The 18,720-nt window shown below is 44.3% G+C and overlaps 1 protein-coding gene across 8 annotated transcripts in view; it reads right to left on the reverse strand.

Annotated features, from left to right (window-relative positions):
- The window catches only part of SERGEF (secretion regulating guanine nucleotide exchange factor), a 219,289-nt gene that overhangs the window by 199,482 nt on the left and 1,087 nt on the right, over positions 1 to 18,720 (reverse strand). For 7 of the 8 annotated variants that reach the window (XR_004289025.1, XM_032356894.1, XM_032356892.1 and 4 more), the window contains exons 2-6: positions 15,564 to 15,699; positions 13,597 to 13,752; positions 11,261 to 11,355; positions 7,243 to 7,303; positions 2,030 to 2,143 (exon numbers count right to left, since the gene is read on the reverse strand). Coding sequence is in view for 7 of the 8 variants with exons in the window: in XM_032356894.1 (XP_032212785.1) it covers positions 2,030 to 2,143; positions 7,243 to 7,303; positions 11,261 to 11,355; positions 13,597 to 13,752; positions 15,564 to 15,699 (562 nt within the window). In the remaining variant the exon portion in view is untranslated. Of the gene's footprint in view, positions 1 to 2,029; positions 2,144 to 7,242; positions 7,304 to 11,260; positions 11,356 to 13,596; positions 13,753 to 15,563; positions 15,700 to 17,177; positions 17,345 to 18,720 lie in introns of those variants that run through there. The other variant, XM_032356893.1, reaches the window with a different exon arrangement.

Genomic DNA, 18,720 nt, shown 5'->3' on the forward strand with positions numbered 1-18,720 from the left:
CTTTTCCTCTCTTAATTACACTGCCTTCACTGACCGGTTATAATCTCAATCAGCTCTTCCAGAAACCGTGGTCCCTGGGTCTAGCGTGCGGAGACAGGCACTCTTATTCCGTAACTCTTATCTGACACTTCTGTTTAATTAACTAGTATCTTAGTAAAATGCCCCTCACCCCTTTGAGGACCTGTGGAATGAGAAAGGGAGAAAGCAGATGTTTCTAGCACATTCACCAGAGAGGGAGCACAGGGCTTCGTGACCTGGCAAGGAGAGGATGTCCAGGGCCGCAGCTCCAGAATCAGCGGTGAGGAGGTAACGATGGGCGAACAAAGGGGAAAGAGAGAGTGGGAAGCTCATTATCTATTCAAGGTCTCATCTGGAAACTCCACCAATCACTCAAAATCTAAGCTGCGACCCCAAAGAGACCCAAACAGATCGTTTAAGTCAAACCAAAGCATTTGTGATTTCTTCCTGTGCTGAAATGGACAGTTCCTACCCTTAAGAAGCTCAGTCTTTGGCATGTGGGAAAACATGTAAGCAATTCCTAACAACGCAGTACGTTGTGCCCTCCACACACATGGGGAAAATGCAATGGAGTTATAAAAGAGAAGACTCTTCGCTGAGAAAGCTGTATCTGAATTAGGAGTTGAAAAATTATCAGGAGAGACTAAAGATTACCAGAAGGAATGGGAAGGAAGACATTTCAGGCAGGGCTGACAACTTGCCCACAGATACAGAGGAACAAGAAAGCAGGAAATGCTCAGGGAGCAGCAAATACCTAGATGAGGCAGGAAAAAAGTGTTTGGGAAGTATGAGTTTATGAATGTGTTCAAGGTCATGTGCAGTGGACTGCCTATCCAGCATCCAATACCTGATTCTGCTTCACCACCAGTCCCCTCCCCAACTCTATCCCTGGCTTCAGGGTGCCATCCTCACCCCAGCTGAATGGGAGAGCCTCCAGGACTTAGGAAAACCAGAACCATCCCAACACCTGTGCAGCACTCCCATGAGGCTTTCCCTTCCCTTCTTTCCCCACTTCCTATCCCACCTGCAAAAATTCCTCCTTTGTTCTCACCTGGAGAGAGCAGAGGTTTACTATGTGGGTTCTTCCTACAGCCAACCCTCAGGAGACTGGGGCACACAGTAAGAGAACAGGAGAGGAAGAGAAGAAAAAGAGGAGATGCAGACACGGTGTTATACAGAGAGAGAGAGACGAGGCCCACAGTGATTGTGTAGAGCAGAGGGAGAGGTGGGTAGGGACAGGAGCTAAAAGAGACTAAGCCCCAGAGTGAAAAGCAGAAAAGAGAAGTGCCTGGATGGCTCGTTCGGTTAAGTGGCTGCCTTCAGCTCAGGTCATGATCCCAGGGTCCTGGGATCAAGCCCCAGTCAGGCTCCCTGCTCAGTGGAAAGCCTGCATCTCCCTCTCTCTCTGCCTCTTGCTCTGCCTACTTGTGCTCTCTAACTCTCTGTAAAATAAATAAATAAATAAATAAATCTTTTTTTAAAAAGTGGGGGGAGCAGAAGAGAAAGCCCTCCAGGCTAAATGACCAACAAAGACAGACCAGACCCATGGGCAGGATGATCACTACCCATTCCTTATGTACCCATGTAAAGAGACTTCCCTACAGAACACTCTAGGCCCCTCAGTCTATATCCTCGCTCATTCCTGCTCTCCTTTTGGGAGAAGGACCTGGGCTTGTAAGGTGCAGTCCTTCCAGGTTCTCCCTTTGGGATGTGCCTGCCTGCAGAGGGGGTGCCCCATCGTGTGCTCCCAGCCATGAGGGAGCTTAGCTGAGCTGACCCTATGCAGCAGCTACCGTGCCTGCTGAGTAAATCCAACCTGGGAGTCCTTTTACTGGGTCCACAAAAATTCTAACAAGACTAACACACCGACTAACACAGAGACTGAAGACAGAGGAACTAAGAAAACAGCAAAAGCAGTACAAAGAGTAAACTCCACTTACCCATTTTCTGCATGCGTGTCACTATTTCTTGATAAAGAATAAATATAGGACTCAAGAAATAAGGGCCTTACCTGTCACTCTGCTGGGTTCCCTTGCTGTCAAAAATGGTGGGAGAGTCTGCCCAGGGCACAACCGCCGTCCAGATGATGCCAAACCAGTCCCCCACTGGAACACGACGCCATTTGCTTCCCAATGGAGCAGAAGAGGAAAATGAGAAAATGTTTACTAGGATTAAGACCTGATCGCTCTTGGGGCGCCTGGGTGGCTCAGTGGGCTAAAGCCTCTGCCTTCAGCTCAGGTCATGATCCCAGGGTCCTGGGATTGAGCCCCGCGTCGGGCTCTCTGCTCAGCAGGGAGCCTGCTTCCCCCTCTCTCTCTGCCTGCCTCTCTGCCTACTTGTGATCTCTCTCTCTCTGTGTCTAATTAATTAATTAATTAATTAAGGAAAAAGAAAAAGACCGGATCCCTCTTGGAGCCCCATGCTGTGGGGGATTCTCAATGCGTTCTCAGTTAACACACCTGCTATGGAGAAGCATAGTGCTTCCAGGGGCCCTATGACTTGGTTACCACCAAACCAATCACAAGCCCAATCATCAGGGCACTCTAAGACCATCAAAGAAAATTCCCACATATTAAAACTCCTTCCAAAAAGTTCTAGGACACTCTTCCATAGTCAAATTACTGAAATGACCCCTTATTCATGACTAACCTGGAAGGACAACTCAAACTCCAGACCCAGCAGGAAAGAACCTTGAGGATTATCAAATCCACTGCTCATATTTAGTAGACAAGCAAACTGAGGGCTTGAAGACACGATGCGCTCTGCCCAAGGTCATACAGGGAGCTAATGGCAGAGAAAATACAAGGACTCAGCTCTCCTAACATCGAATGAGTGTCTTTTCTACTATACCAAGATAAATGCATTGATTCCTAGTTACCAAAGAAATATATACTTATGATTGCAAGATAGATTAATAGCCACTCCTTTAAGGGAATGGACTTTTATTTCCCTATCCACTGAATCCAGGTCATGTGCCCATGTTCTGAACATCACACAAATGCATAGGTGACACTTCATATATTTAATCTACTGTCACTCCTCTGGAAGAATGCTGTAACCCACAGTCCTTTAGACTACACAGACTAGCCCACTTTGTGAAATATAAGTGATGATGATTAGCAAAACACAGTGCTGAAATAAAACATAACTTACCATCTCTTCCACAAATAAATTGCAAGGGGGAGAAAAGGGGAGGAAATAAAATGTATAGATTAAAAGAATCTTGTGATATCTGACAAGGGATTAATATTCCAAATATATAGAGAACTCCTAAAACTTAACAACTCAAAAAAAAAAAAAAAAAAAACCTGATTCAAAACTGAACAAAAAGGACTTGAAGAGACGTTTCTCTAAAGAAAACACACAGATGGCCAAAAAGCACATGTGAAAGAGGCTCAACATCACTAATTATTAGAAAAATGCAAAACAAAACTGCAATGAGCTTCCACCTCACACTCATTAGGATGACTACTATTAAAAAAAGAAAAAAAAAAACAGAAAATAACAAATGTTGGTAAGGATGCAGTTATCTGGAACCCTTATGCACTACCGGCGGAAATGTAAATGGTATGGCCATCGTGGAAAACAGCAGGGCAGTTCCTCAAAAACTGAAAAATAGAGTTACTACACTATCCAACAACTCTGCTTCTGGGTGTGTATCCTACAGAACTGAAAGCAAGACGTGGGAGTGCCATTTGTACACCCATGCTCATGGTAGCCTTTCCCAATAGCTGACACAAGAAGGCAATCCAAGGGTTCATCAACGGGTGAACAGATATGCAAAATGTGGTCTGTCCACACAATGGAATAGTCGTCAGCCTTAAACAGGGACCACACTACAACATGGACAGACCTTGAGGACACTATGCTAAGTGAAATAAGCCACAAAAGGACAAATACTGTACAGTTCCACTCACAGGAGGTACTGGTGTGACTGGTCAAAATCAGAGTCAAAAAGTAGAATGGTAGTCGCCCAGGGCTGGGGGCGGGGGCAGTTATTATTGTCTGTGGTTCCAGGAGATGAAAAGAGTTCCAGAGATGGATGGTGATAATCGTTGCACAACAACATGAATGTACTGTATACTTAAAAATGGTTAGGATGGGGCACCTGGGTGGCTCAGTGGGTTATGCTTCTGCCTTCAGCTCAGGTCATAATCTCAGGGTCCTGAGATGGAGTCCCACATCAGTCTCCTTGCTCAGCAGGGAGCCTGCTTCCCCCTATCTCTGCCTGCCACTCTGCCTACTTGTGATCTCTCTCTGTCAAATAAATAAATAAAATCTTTAAAAAAAAAAAAAGTTAGGATGGTAAATTTCATCGTGTGCATTTTATCACAATTAAAAAATTACAAGGAATTGGGGCGCCTGGGTGGCTCAGTGGGTTAAAGCCTCTGCCTTCGGCTCAGGTCATGATCCCAGGGTCCTGGGATCGAGCCCCGCATCCAGCTCTCTGCTCAGCAGGGAACCTGCTTCCTCCTATCTCTCTCTGTCTGCCTCTCTGCCTACTTGTGATCTCTGTCTGTCAAATAAATAAATAAAACCTTTTTTAAAAAATAAAAAATAAAAATAAAAAAATTACAAGGAATAAATAAATATTTTTAAAAGAAGAGACACAATATTCATATCCACCACTTGCAACACAGACATCATTCAGATCCTGACTCAAACAAACAATTAAAAATATTTTGGGGATAGCTAAGAAAATTTAAACCCTGAATACTTGATGATCGAACTGCAGATTTATTGTTAGCTTTTCGTAGGTATGATGATGGTGTTCTGCTAATGGTTTCAGAAAGAGTCCTTATCTTTTAGAGATGCCTGCAGAATTATCTACAGATTAAATGGGAAAGAGGAGGACTTACAATTAAGTCCATCAAATACGTAATGGAAACTGTGCAGCTTTGTAACTGGACAGAAATGTACACATAAGACTAGCAATTACAGAAAGTTGGTAGGAAAGGGGGAATTAAACCAATAATAGGCAACCTTCCAGTCCTGCTAATTTCTAAAAGGAGAAACAGCTTATAAAAATGTAATCACTATCATAGAACTCAGCAATCACTCTCCTGGGCATTTATCCCAGAGAAATGAAAAGTTATGTTCACATAAAAACTTGTCCATAAATGCTTATAGCTTTATTCTTTTTTTTTTTTAATTTTTCGTTTAAGATTTTATTTATTTATTTGTCAGAGAGAGAGAGAGAGTGCGAGAACGAGCACAGGCAGACAGAGTGGCAGGTAGAGACAGAGAGAGAAGCAGGCTCTCTGCTGAGCAAGGAGCCTGATGTGGGACTCGATCCCAGGACGCTGGGATCATGACCTGAGCTGAAGGTAGCAGCTTAACCAACTGAGCCACCCAGGCGTCCCTACAGCTTTATTCTTAATAGTCAAAACCTGTTAACAATGACACGTACCTCAATGGGTGACTAGTTAAACAAACTGCATTGCTGTGGGCTAAACTGTGCCCCCCCAAATTCCTATGTTGAGGCCTTGAACTCTGGGTGACTGGAGAGAGCCTGTAAGGAGCTAATAAAGGTTAAATGGGTTGTAAGAGTGAGGCGCTCATCTGACAGAACTGGTGTCCTTATAAAAAGAAGAGGGGTGCCTGGGTGGGTAAGTGGGTTAAGCCTCTGCCTTTTGGCTCGGGTCCTGGGATCAAGCCCCACATTGGGCTCTCTGCTCAGCAGGGAGCCTGCTTCCCCCCAACCCTGCCTGCCTCTCTGCCTACTTGTGATCTCTGTCAAATAAACAAATAAAATCTTTAAAAAAAGAAAAAAAAGAGACACCAGATGTCTCCCCGTCTCCATGAGTGCACAGAGCAAAGGCCCTATAAGGACACAGCAAGAAGGCAGCCAGCTACACAGTCAGGAAGAGAGATCTCACCAGAGAGCAACCCTCCTAGCATCTTTATCTGGGGCTTCTATAGCTTCTGTAACCGTAAGAAAATTGTTTAAGCCACCCGTCTATGATATCTCATTGTGGCGGCCTAAGATGACTAATTCAGTGGTACGTCTATACTGAGGAATACTACTACCCAGTGGTACGTCTATACTGAGGAATACTACTACCCAGCAATAAATAGGAACCAATTACTGACACACACACTTTGAATAACTCTCCAGGGAATCCTGCTGAGCAAAAACAGTCAACCCCAAAAGGCTACATACTGTATGATACCATTACTGTACAATACTGTACGATTCCATTATGTAACGTCTTGAAATGACTTTACCGTTGGAGAACAGAAGGAGTGATGACGGGGTGGGGGGTCAGTGGGAAGTGAATGTATAAAAGGTATAGACAAGGGTGTGTAAAAGTGGGTGCAAGGAAAGGACCACAGGCTGGTGGTTATGGCGCTGGAACTGTTTGTACCTGGACGGTAGTGAGACCAGCTGTACTGAACTACACTTTCATAAAACGTCACCATGGGGAGAAGCTGAGAAGAGAGTGAGTGAGATCTATTTCATTTCTTGCAACTGCATGTGAATCTGCAATTATCTCAAAATTTATTTCTTACAGGAGCAACGTCTAGCCCCAGGCGAGCATCTGTACCAAGCTGCACCAGACCCTTCCTCGCCCCCTCCAGCCTCCCCTGGCCATGACCGGGAGCAGAGAAACGACCCAGGGAGAGAAGAAAGGCTCACTGCTCTTCTGCAGGCCACCACCTCTCTCCACTTGCCACTGTCACTCTCACACACACTGTCAGCCCAAGGTCCTTCACCACCCTTTCACTGGACAGGAGGCAAGTTCAGTGGAAGCTTTGACATTAATAAACATTAAAACCCACTAGGAACGCAGTGCAGTTTACAGCAAAGACTGTGGGCCTTGGAAACGAGATCATTCCAGACTCTGTTCCCAGCTCTACCTCGGACCACCTTATCCCCTGTGCAACCTTAGACAAGCCCTCGAGTCTCTCTGGGCCTCAGTGTCTTCACATGTAAAAATGGAACTCGCACCACGGCGAAGTTGTAAGGGTTAAATAAGGTATGGATTAAATCAAGAGAATGTAGCACTGTGCCTAGAACATAAAATAAGGAGATAGGAAACCTCACTGCCTTCCTCCCAACCTGCTAAATGTTTCCCACATGACTTTGGTCTTACGTCCCCTCCTTTTAATCAGAAATACAACACAGCAGGATACCCTGAATTACTCCTTAAAGTTTATTTCCTCTAAAGCTCTGTTTCTCCTTATTATGAACCTATTTTGAAAATAAAGCAAAATGATCACCTGTAGCAGCTAAAGCATGCCTCAGTCCAGCAGCAATGCAAACAACCTTCTCTTTCAGGAGCTGTTGAAAGAAGGAAAGAAGGAAAAGGACTGAGATCTTAGAATCACCCATCTGCAAAATGTTACATACTTATGCCCTGATACAATGCAGCACGGCCCTCATTACATGTCTGACTGGTTTAGAGTCCCCAACCTTCAACATTCCCATTCCTAAACCCCTCTATTGTATCCCTAATGCATCTTTTAAAGATCATCTTTTAAAAATAAACGTATCACAACATGTCTCTGAGCTGCAAGGGACCTTCAAGGTCATCCAGTCCAGGGGTTGGCAAATGTCTTCTCTAAAGACCAGAAAGTAACTATTTTAGACTCTGCAGGCCATACGGTTTGTGTCACAGTCTTTGCTCTGCCGTAATAACATAAAAGCAGCCACAGATAATACATGAATGAAGGGGCATGGCTGTGTTCCAACAAAATTTCATTTACCAATGGTTCTAGCTGGATGACTTCTGATCTAGTCCAAGCCCCATCCAATGCCAGAACCCCTCCACAACACCCCAGGAAATCATCATCCTACCCCTGCCAGCCAGCTGCTTCCAGTGACATGGGCTTCCCAATCCCAGGTGCCTGTTCTGTGTTTCCACCATTCCATTTACCTCCTTGGCTGCCTCTGACCTCTCACAATGCTCTCCAAATACGTGAAGACCATTGTCATGTCCTCTCTAAGATGTCTTGTAGTGGCCTTAAAACCAAGTCCTCAAATTCCGTGAAACCCATCCCTTCAAGTTGTGGAGCCTAATTCCCCTCTGGCTTAATGTGGGCTGGACTTGGCGACTTGGTGATTTGTCTCTAGTGACCAGGATAAAGAAGTGTGAGCGGCCTAGAGACAAGGTGATAAAAGGCACTGAGGCTTCCTGCTTGGCCTCACTCTCAAATCTCTCTTGGGGGAAGTCAGATGCCATGACTGCACAATCCCATAGAGAGGCCCATGTGGTAAGAAACTAAAGCCAACTGCCAGGTGAGAGAGCATGGTGGTGGAACTGCCAGTCCAGCGCAAAGCAGACAGTGTGCAATCCTAGCTAACATCTTGACTATGACCTCATGAGACCAACTAAGCTGTTCCCAGATCCTTGACCCTCAGAAACTGAGACAATAAATGCTTGTTGTTTGAAGTTGCTAATTTTTTTTTTTTTTTAAACAGAGAGAGAGGGAGAGCATGCGCTCTTCACTCCACACTCCACCCTACCCCTTCTGGCCCTTCCCTGACACACTGTTCTGACCTTCTGCCATTCACTACCTCCCCAGTGATCCCCTCCCCACTGACACTTCTACCATTTCTTTATATTCCAATCATACTAAACTGCCAAACCCTGATATTTTATCCTTCTACACCTTTGCTCACAGTTCCTTCTGTCTGGTCGATTCTTTTATAGCTACTCTGTGCATCTTATCTCAAGACACGTAAACTTCAACTCAACTTTCAAGATTCAGCATAACCTGTTCTCACTCCACCTCCCCCTAAAAAGAGTTAAACAGTCCCTCCTTTGAGGCTATACCTACATCCACCACAGTTTTAACATGGCAACCCATTTAGATGTTTCTAGATCGAACATGTACCACTAAACTCCAAAACCCTTAAATACTAAGATTGGATCATGCTCACCTTTGTCCCCATGGCCTAAACACAGAGCCTATACACAACAGTTGCTATTAAATAAATGAATTTCTCTTATATTTCACTTTGGCACATTCCTCCTTTATCTGAAAGGAAACAGCCTGACAAATGTTTTCACCTCCTGATTCTGTCATCCGACATATTTTAACCATTGTTGCCTTCTGTCTTCTTTAACCATGTGACCTAAGCTAAATTAATTATAACTTATGTAGGTTCTTCAAAAGCCATTTATTTGTAATTTGCAACTTAACACTTCCTGTGATAGGGACCACAGAGTCTAGATTTCTGTGCATACCACGTGCTACAGACTGAATGTTTGTTTTCCCCTGAAATTCATACACTGAAACCTGCTACCCAATGTTACAGTATTTGGTGATTAGGTCATGCGAATGGAGTCCTCATGAAGGGGATTAGTGCCCTTATAAAAGAGGCCCCGGAGCGCCTGGGTGGCTCAGTGGGTTAAAGCCTCTGCCTTCAGCTCAGGTCATGATCCCAGGGTCCTGGGATCAAGCCTCACATCGGGCTCTCCACTCAGTGGGGAGCCTGCTTCTCCCTCTTCCTCTGCCTGCGTCTCTGCCTACTTGTGATCTCTGTCTGTCAAATAAATAAATAAAATCTTCAAAAAAAAAAGAGGCCCCAGAGAGCAACTCTGTCTAGCAAAATGAGTGTCTATGTACAAGGAAGCAGGTCCTCCCCAGACACCAATTCTACTGATGCCTTGATCTTGGACTTCCCACCTTCCAGAAATGTGAAAAATGTTTGCTGTTGAAGCCACCCAGTCTTTAGAGTTTTTGTGACAGCAGCCTCAACACTCTAAAACTCTGTGGCGATCATGACCCCAAATAATGTCCCACAGACCAGCAATCGTAATTCAGCAACATGACCACGCTCTCTCCAGTGAAAACAGATCGTCCACTCTGAGTCAGAGTTTAAGGAAACTAGCTAAATGTGAGCAGCTGAGGTGGTGAAATGGATTTTAGATCCCAGTATATTTCTTTTAAAATTCCACAGGCTTGGGGCACCTGGGTGGCTCAGTCAGTTGAGCAACTGACTCATGGTTTCAGCTCAGGTCAAGATCTCCAAGTTGTGGAATCGAGCTCTGCTGAGCTCGGAGCCTGCTTCTCTCCCTTCCTCACTACCCCTCCCCCCAAACATAGGTTCTCTGTCTCTGTGTGTGTCTCTCTCTCTCAAATAAAGAAATCATTAAAAAAATTAAAATAAAATAAAATTCCACAGTCCTATTGTGACCACTTGCGTACAAACTTCATAAAAATGTCTAAGTTTTAAGTATGATGCAGTGGAAAGAGCTCTGAACTAGGGCCATGAGTCCTGTCTAGGACCTGTGCTACCCAGGAGGAAGCCACTAGCTACACGCAGCTACCAAGCAGCCGAAATGTGACTAGACGTGAGTAGGCTGAACTAAGACACACTCTGGAACAAAATGACTTCAATACGAAACAGAGAACACTAAGTATCTCATTAGGAAATGTTAACATTAGTGACACATATGAAATGATAGTTGGAATAAACTGGGTTAAATTAAAAGTTATTAAAATTAATTTCACCTACACACCACAATATGAGTGAAACTTAAAAACATCATGGGACATGAGAGAAGCCAGACACAAAAAGCCACATATTATGATTCCATTTATGTGAAATGCCCAGAATAGGCAGATTCACAGAGAAGCTGAGTGGTGGCCAGGGGTTGGGGGAGGGCAGAAGGCGAAGTAACTGCCATCGGGTACACAGTTTCTTTCCTGGTGATGAGAATGTTCTGAAATTAGATAATGCTGATAACTGCATGTCTCTGTGATCTCTTAAAAACCACTAAATTATACATTTTTAAAGGGTAAATTCCATGGCATGTGAATTACATCTCAATAAATCTATTATTTTAAAAATTATTTTCACACTCTTCTTTTTAGTTTTAAATGGCACTACTAAAAAATCCTAAATTACATATGTGATTCACACCACATTTTTATTGGGCACTACTGGCCTACCATTTGTTGAGCTTACTGTCTTTAGGTAAGTCACTTCTATCTGGACCTGTTTCTAACCTAGTTCCCATTGTTACTAATCTTAGAATTGTAAAATGTCATTAATGTCTTTGTAACACATATTACCTCCACTGTTTCATTTCACAAAAATTTGTAACATGTTTGAGGACTAACAGATTTTTCACTCAGCCTCCACCAACCTATTTTTTCCTGGGAGAACCTAGGTTTTCCAACTTAAATTCCAACTAGCCTGTGGGTTTTCAGGGACCCAATCCCTGAGCTGGGGAAGGAAACAATTTAACAGGACGTGGGTCAGCTACATATTAGGTGCTATCCTTACCTCAATGGCCTGGGGAACCATGCATCTTCGAGGGCCATGAGGAACTCCTAGCTGGCCAAAGCAGTTGGATCCACATGACAAAACTTGACCACTCTCTGCGAAATTCAAATACTTCAATCATAATCTAAGAAATAAGATATATGTGACCAGTGGGTAAATGCGGAAGGATGGGAAGAGCAAAGGGAATGAGAGGAGGAAGCAGGGCCTCAGATTCAGCACATTCAAACCACAGTCCCTGCTTTTGTCCCTCTAGGAATAAAAACACAAGGCACTGGGCTGTTTCACTGATTCCCCATCCCACTACCTAAATAATGGCAGCTTATCTGTGCAGAACATTCACCTGTTGCCCGGTACCAGGATGGGAGGATACTTACCCCCTACTTCTCTCATTTCCATGCATCACAATTTTCATTATTTTAACACTCCAGGCCTCTCTCCCTGGCCCTCCCCAGCTCACTGCTTCCCAGGAGAAAAGGGATAACTTGACCAACTGAGGAGTTTGGGAGAAGGAACAGGACATGTGTTGCTTGGCACCTTCCTCTCAGGTACTCTGGATTGGGGCATAGTAAATGCTTTGCCTACAGAGATAATCTACTGCTTGCAGAGTAAGTTTGGCTCAGAGGAGTGTTGCAGAGCCACTTGGTCTGACCACTAACCCTGTCCTCCAACGTAGCCTTTACCAATAGTGTGATCTCCAGCTATCTGAGCGCTCTTCACCTCTCTCACAATTAGTTCCAAAAGTGAGCAGGCAACAGAATGTTAACCACTGACAACCTACAACTCCAACACAGCCCATGAAAAGTACTTCAGAAACAATAGCTATTCTTTAGAGTTATTACTACTAAATTCAGCACACATTACAGAACCCCTCTGCAGAAGAGATGGTGATGTCTGAGCAGGGTTTTAAAGAAGGGATAAGGGCACCTGGGTGGCTCAGTGGGTTAAGCCGCTGCCTTCGGCTCGGGTCATGATCTCAGGGTCCTGGGATCGCGTCCCGCATCGGGCTCTCTGCTCAGCAGGGAGCCTGCTTCCTCCTCTCTCTCTCTGCCTGCCTCTCTGCCTACTTGTAATCTCTCTCTGTCAAATAAATAAATAAATCTTTAAAAAATAAATAAATAAATAGATAAATAAAGAAGGGATAAGAGTTCATCAGATAGACAAAAGAGAGTGTTCTGCATGATATTTCTAGAAAGAAAAGTATGGGAAATGTGGAGAATAAAAGACAAGGCAACAAGAGGGATAGGCAGGGAACAATAACTTTTTTATTATTATTATTAACATATAATGTATTATTTGCCCCAGGGGTACACGTCTGTGAATCATCAGGCTTACACATTTCACAGCGCTCACCATAGCACATACCCTCCCCAATGTCCATAACCCAACCACCCTATCCCTGCCCCCCACCCCCCAACAACCTTCAGTTTGTTTCATGTGATTAAGAGTCTCTTATGGTTTGTCTCCCTCCCGATCCCATCGTGTTTCATTTTTTTCCTTCCGTACTCCCCACAGTCCCCCACCCAGCCTCTCAAATTCCTCATATCGTAGAGATCATATGATAATTGTCTTTCTCTGATTGACTTATTTGGTAGGGAACAATAATTAAAGCCATATACTAAAAGCCTGGGTTCTGAGCTATGCACATGAGAATCCACAAGGGTGGGGTGGTAGAGGATATGGTCAGAAGACGCCCTTGCCAGAGGGTTGTGTCCAAGAGGGAATCTAATCAGAAACTCTAGATGTCCTTTCCCATCCAGAATGACAAGCTATACAGGGCAAAACTTCCAGGGAGAAGTCAGCTGGACAAAAAGTAACTATTGCTAGCTGTTCCCAAGAGCATTAGTCTACTAACCCTTTGGCCATATCCCTCTACATCCTATTCTGCAACCTGGCTTTGCAGAGACCAAACAGTTCTGCCCAACCATACTTAATATTCTTTTAAATTCTTCACTGGGGAAAAAGTTGCCACTATGGTTGTATGATTTCTGACTTCCTCATGCTTCCCCACCATGGTCCCCCACGAGTAGCCCTTAGCCAGCATGAGTGGCCAGCTAGCCCAGGCACACAGCTATCATGAATTTCTAGGACAGGAAGTAGCCACCAAAGTTAATCTAATCCATTCTCCAGTTTCTGGCAAAGAACTGTCTAGCCCAAAATTTTGCTGTTCAAACTCCTCTTGCAAAGGGCACCCACAATCTTCCTCAATGACCAAAGAGAAATTTGTATGTGTGTTTACACACAAAGAGGCTTTTACTTAATCAGAAGGATCGCTACCATCAGGCTCTTCTCACCCAGTGACTCTGCGGTGATAAAGATTTACCCAAGAGTGAACTTACCTGTGAGAATAATGGTAAAATCCCAGCCACAGGCCACCTGTAGGATAGGACAGCCAAGGAGCGATCTGCAGGCAGTAAAATACAGAACATCTTCTGTGTGACCAAGACCCAGTTGCCCATCTTTGTTCAGGCCACAAACAAAAAGGCCTCCACCATCTGCAAAAAGCAGAGGCTTTGGTGATAGGGTACACAGAGGAAATTACAACTGTCAAATTGAGAAAAAGGATTTCACTGATTAGTTGCAGTCACAAACCCAGGAACTCTTTTCCCACTTGCACTAATAAGCCACGTAGGTTAATGTGCACTGGCCTAAGTGGCATAGGGCCAAGGCGCTCAAACGTAGTAGCTACATGGGACACCCCAAGTCCCAGAGCAGTGGCCAGTCACCAAGCTGAGCATCTGCCATTCCAAGAAAAGCCAGCATTCATTTAGAACTTAGAAGGTGCCACATATTATGGTATAAGCTTTATCTTTTATCTGTGGTGCCAATTTATCCTTTAGGCATCATGCCTAGGGCCCACAATACTTTTAGAGGCCCACAGAAATGTTTTAATTCTATATTCTTTAATTTTTTTTTAAGATTTTATTTATTTATTTCACAGAGAGAGAGAGTAAGAGAGCACAAGCAGGGGGGGCAGCAGAGGGAAAGGGAGAAGCAGGCTCCCCTCTGAGCAGGAGGCCCAACGCAGGGCTCCATCCCAGGACCCTGAGATCATGACCTAAACCAAAGGCAGACGCTTAACCCACTGAGCCACCCAGGTGCCCCTAACTTTGTATTCTTTTATTTATTTATTTATTTATTTTAAAGATTTTACTTATTTGACAGAGAGATCACAAGCAGGCAGAGAGGCAGACAGAGGTGGGGGGGAAGCAGGCTCCTTGCTGAGCAGAGAGCCCAATGCGGGGCTCGATCCCAGGACCGTGAGATCATGACCCGAGCTTAAAGCAGCAGCTTAACCCACTGAGCCACCCAGGCGCCCCTGCATTCTTCTAAAATAAAAAAATAAATGCAATAAAATAAAGATAGAGAGGCGCCTAGGTGGCTCGTGGGTTAAGCCTCTGCCTTCGGCTCAGGTCATGATCTCAGGGTCCTGGGATCAAGCCCCGCATCGGGCTCTCTGCTCAGCAGGGAGCCTGCTTCCCTCTCTCTCTCTCTCTGCCTGCCTCTCTGCCTACTTGTAATCTCTGTCAAATAAATAAATATAATATTTTTAAAAAATAAATAAATAAAGATACAATGCTAAATCTAGCCTGGATTAGACTAATCTTCATATCAATGTGTTTGTAAAATAAAATTCTTACTATTTTTTTATAGAGGAAAGGGTCCACAAAGGCAAAAGTGCCAAGGACCCAAGAGAGTCATACTGTAGTCCTGTCACTCACTGATTCTCCTCATCCAGCATGAATATCCCCATGTAGCAAACGTGAAACTGGCACAAAGGAATTAATATGCTCAAGGCCACATAGATAATAATAGAACCAGGATTTGAACCCAGGCGGTTGATTCCAGAACTCATGTTCTTAAGTAGGATGCAATATACCTTTTTTTTGCAAAATCTTGGTTCCTGTAATACATGTTAAGTACTATCATAGGCTCTGCAAAGCAAATTAAGGAAAACACAAAGTCCTTGCTCAATCTACTTGCAAAGACTTCTAACTCACAAGTGAAAGCTAAATAGCAATATATGATATAAAATGAATATATGTTGCAACTCTGCCACTCATGTGTCTTGTAACCTTAAGCAACTAGTTTTCCTCTCTGAGACTCATTTGTACAAATGGGGGCAGGGAGCCTAGAAAATCTCTGAAGGCCTTTGAGCTCTGACAATCTAGAATTCTCTAATGGTAACTTGGCTCTTTCACAAAAATGTTTTCCTCTGCAAAATATAAGAGGCTGAAAGGTGGCAACATCACAACGCTAGTGCAAAATGTCGAAATAAGAACTGTCCACTCCAGAAGGATGTTACCTGTGACAACAGCAGAGTGGCCCCCTCCTCCAGTGATCCTCCTGATATACTCAGGTTTACAGAAGTCACTCAGTTGCTGGGGCAAAAGGACATCTTCCTTATGGCCAAGGCCAAGTTGCCCGTAGCTATTTGCACCCTAGGGATAAAATAAGGCAAGAAGGAATGAGTACGGGAACCACAACTGTCAATATGCACTGACCTGTCCCTATCTTTCTCATCCTGACATGCCTCTCAGAGCCTTTAACAGTGGAGATTTCATAAGCTCATTCTTTTTTTTTTTTTTTTAAGATTTTTTATTTATTTGTCAGAGAGAGAGGGGTGGGGAGAGAGAGCAAACACAGGTAGAGGCAGAGGGAGAAGCAGACTCCCTGCCAAGCAAAGAGCCTGATGTGGGACTCTATCCCTGGAAGCTGGGATCATGACCTGAGCCGAAGGCAGCTGCTTAACCAACTGAGCCACCCAGACGTCCCTCATAAGCTCATTCTTAAGAGGCTGTTATATGCAACTCATACTTAGATGGTGGCCCCATCCCAAGAACACCCCGATTTCCAAGAGAGAGAAGCCCTTATCCAAAGATACTCGATACTCGCCTTCTCCTCCCAAAGCCCCAGCCTACATGTGTCACCTTTAGGGGGCAGCATGCGAGTTCCTTCTGATAAAAGCTAATCCTGTAGGGAGGCTAAGAAAAGAAATAAGGAGGGGAAATGGGGGAAAAAGTAGCTGGGAAATACACTGGAAGTCCCTTCTCATGCCTTCACTGAGAAAACTGGCAATGACTTCTGTAATCAAAGTTAGCTGAGGGCCTTGTGCCCTCAAGCAGGGCATGTCACTGTTATTTCATTATAAAGTGAAAGAGGTTGGCAATGATCTCCAAGGGCCTTTCCAAGTACAGTGTTGTGTGACTCCGAGATTCACATGGTGAGATTCCTGTAAGGGAACAGATTTCCCCTTGGTGGGTAATATGTCTATCTTTGTTATTACAAAATAAATGTCCAGCATCTCTGATCCAAACCCCTTGCAGCCAGATGCATTTCAGATTCAGAATTGTACAGACTTTAGAAAAGTAATATCGTATGCAAATCATACACACTGCTGCGAGGTTCAGGAGCAGTGCCCCATAAGCAAAATAGTATTATTTCTACAGTAAGAGGTACAAATACAGTAAGCAGGCGAAGACTATAAACAGCATTATGTCAGGTCAGTTTGGGGTCTTTGGAGTTTTATGTACTCAAAACTGAAGAAAAAGAATTATAGACTTGCAGGAAGAAACTTTAGATTTCAGAAATCTTTATAATTTCTCCAAGTATCTACTCCTGGCTGTTTCTTCCTAGATATGAGGAATAAAACCTTCCAAATATGTTTGTTTTTAAGACACCTGAAAGAGGAAAAGTGATTTAAAATAACTACCCAAGGGGCACCTGGGTGGCTCAGTGGGTTAAGGCCTCTGCCTTTGGCTCAGGTCATGATCACAGGGTCCTGGGATCAAGCCCCCCCTGAAGCGGGCTTGATCTTCTTCCTCTCTCTCTCTGCCTGCCTCTCTGCCTACTTGTGATCTCTGTCTGTCAAATAAATAAATAAAATATTTAAAATAAAATAACTACCCAAAATACATACATGCATACAAACTTCCGCCCCTTATGGTCTATTTCACATTTGTACCGGGCTGCAAGGACTCCCATGCTGGAAGTGCAAGCCATGGCAGGGGCACGGGTCCCTCAGGGGCAGTATCAGCTGTCAATTACTAAGTGCTTCTCCCGTGGCTGGCATTCACCTTTAATTCTCACAACAACAGAAGAGATGGACATTATCACTCCTGTTTTACAGATGAAAAAACTAAGGCTCAGAGGGGTTAAGTGACCTTCCATAATCACATAGCTGGGAAGGCACTAAGTCAGATATGCCCTGCTCCTTTCATTATACTGTACTGCGTCTCTAAGGATATATGGTGGGAACTTCAGCCCAGAGCTTCCCTGGCAAGAGGTTAACCTATAACTATATCTACAGTACCCCCATCACTTTATCCCCCTTTTTCTGCTTTATTTTTCTTCATAGCACTGCCTGACATGACCTTTGCTTATTTTTTATTGCCTACCTCTCCTTCTAAAAAGTAAACTCAATGAGGGCAGGAACTTTGTTCACTGCCATTTCCCCTGCATTTGAAACTATGCGGGCCCAGAGAAGGTGTACATATATTTTATAGTGAATACAGTAAATGAATGTAAGATCTGATAAGGCCCTACCTAGGAAAGATGAAAGGAAGGCCATGCACACTGTGGGGTACCCACACACAGGATGTCTCCATCAGCCCTAAGATATCCGTGGCTGCCCCATGAGCAGGACTACAGCCTGCTGAACAGAAAGTGAGAGAGACAAGGGTTCTTGAGGCTCAAATTATGGGACTCAATTTTTATAATGCAGCAAGAGGCCCAAAATCCAGGACAAAGCAAAACGGAGGAAAATTTATACATGTTACAGCTGTATTTGCCTCCTTTCCTTACAAACCCTTCAGCCATATCACACACACATATACAACTCCAAGGAGGTAAATTTCCTTGTTATGGGCTGAACTGTGTTCCCCTAAAATTAATTTGTTGAAGCCCTAGCCTCCAGTATCTCAGAATGTGACTCTATCTTGAGATAGGGCCTTTTAAGAGATAATGAAGGTTAAATGAAATCGTAAAGGCAGAGCTTGAAACCAATACAAGAAGAGACATAGGAATGCTCTCACATAGAGAAAAAGCCACACGAAGACACCTCAAGAAGGCAGCCACCTGCGAGCCAGAGAAAGAGGCTCCAGAAGAAAGTAAACCTGCTGCCCCCTTGCTCTTGGACTTCTGGCCTCCAGAACTGTGGGGAAAAAAAATTCCATTTTTTAAGACCTCCCAGTCTGTGGTATTTTCCCATTGCAGCCCTGGCAAATTCATAGACCCCCTCCACGCATATTATGCAGCAAGGCAGCCCGCAGGCCTCCAAGCCCTGGAAGAGGCCATATCTGACACGCAGGTCCCTGTCTCCCGCCTGGGAAAAGCCAGAACCGGCCCTCACCCAGGTGCATTCAATCGCCAAATCAAGTGCCGCCTCAGAGATAGCACCCAGACAGCCAGACTACCTCAGGCCACAGCGCGGTCTCCCTTCTGCCAGTCTGCCGCCTTACATT

The sequence above is a fragment of the Mustela erminea genome, chromosome 9 (genome assembly GCF_009829155.1).
Source record: "Mustela erminea isolate mMusErm1 chromosome 9, mMusErm1.Pri, whole genome shotgun sequence".
NCBI lineage: Eukaryota > Metazoa > Chordata > Mammalia > Carnivora > Mustelidae > Mustela > Mustela erminea.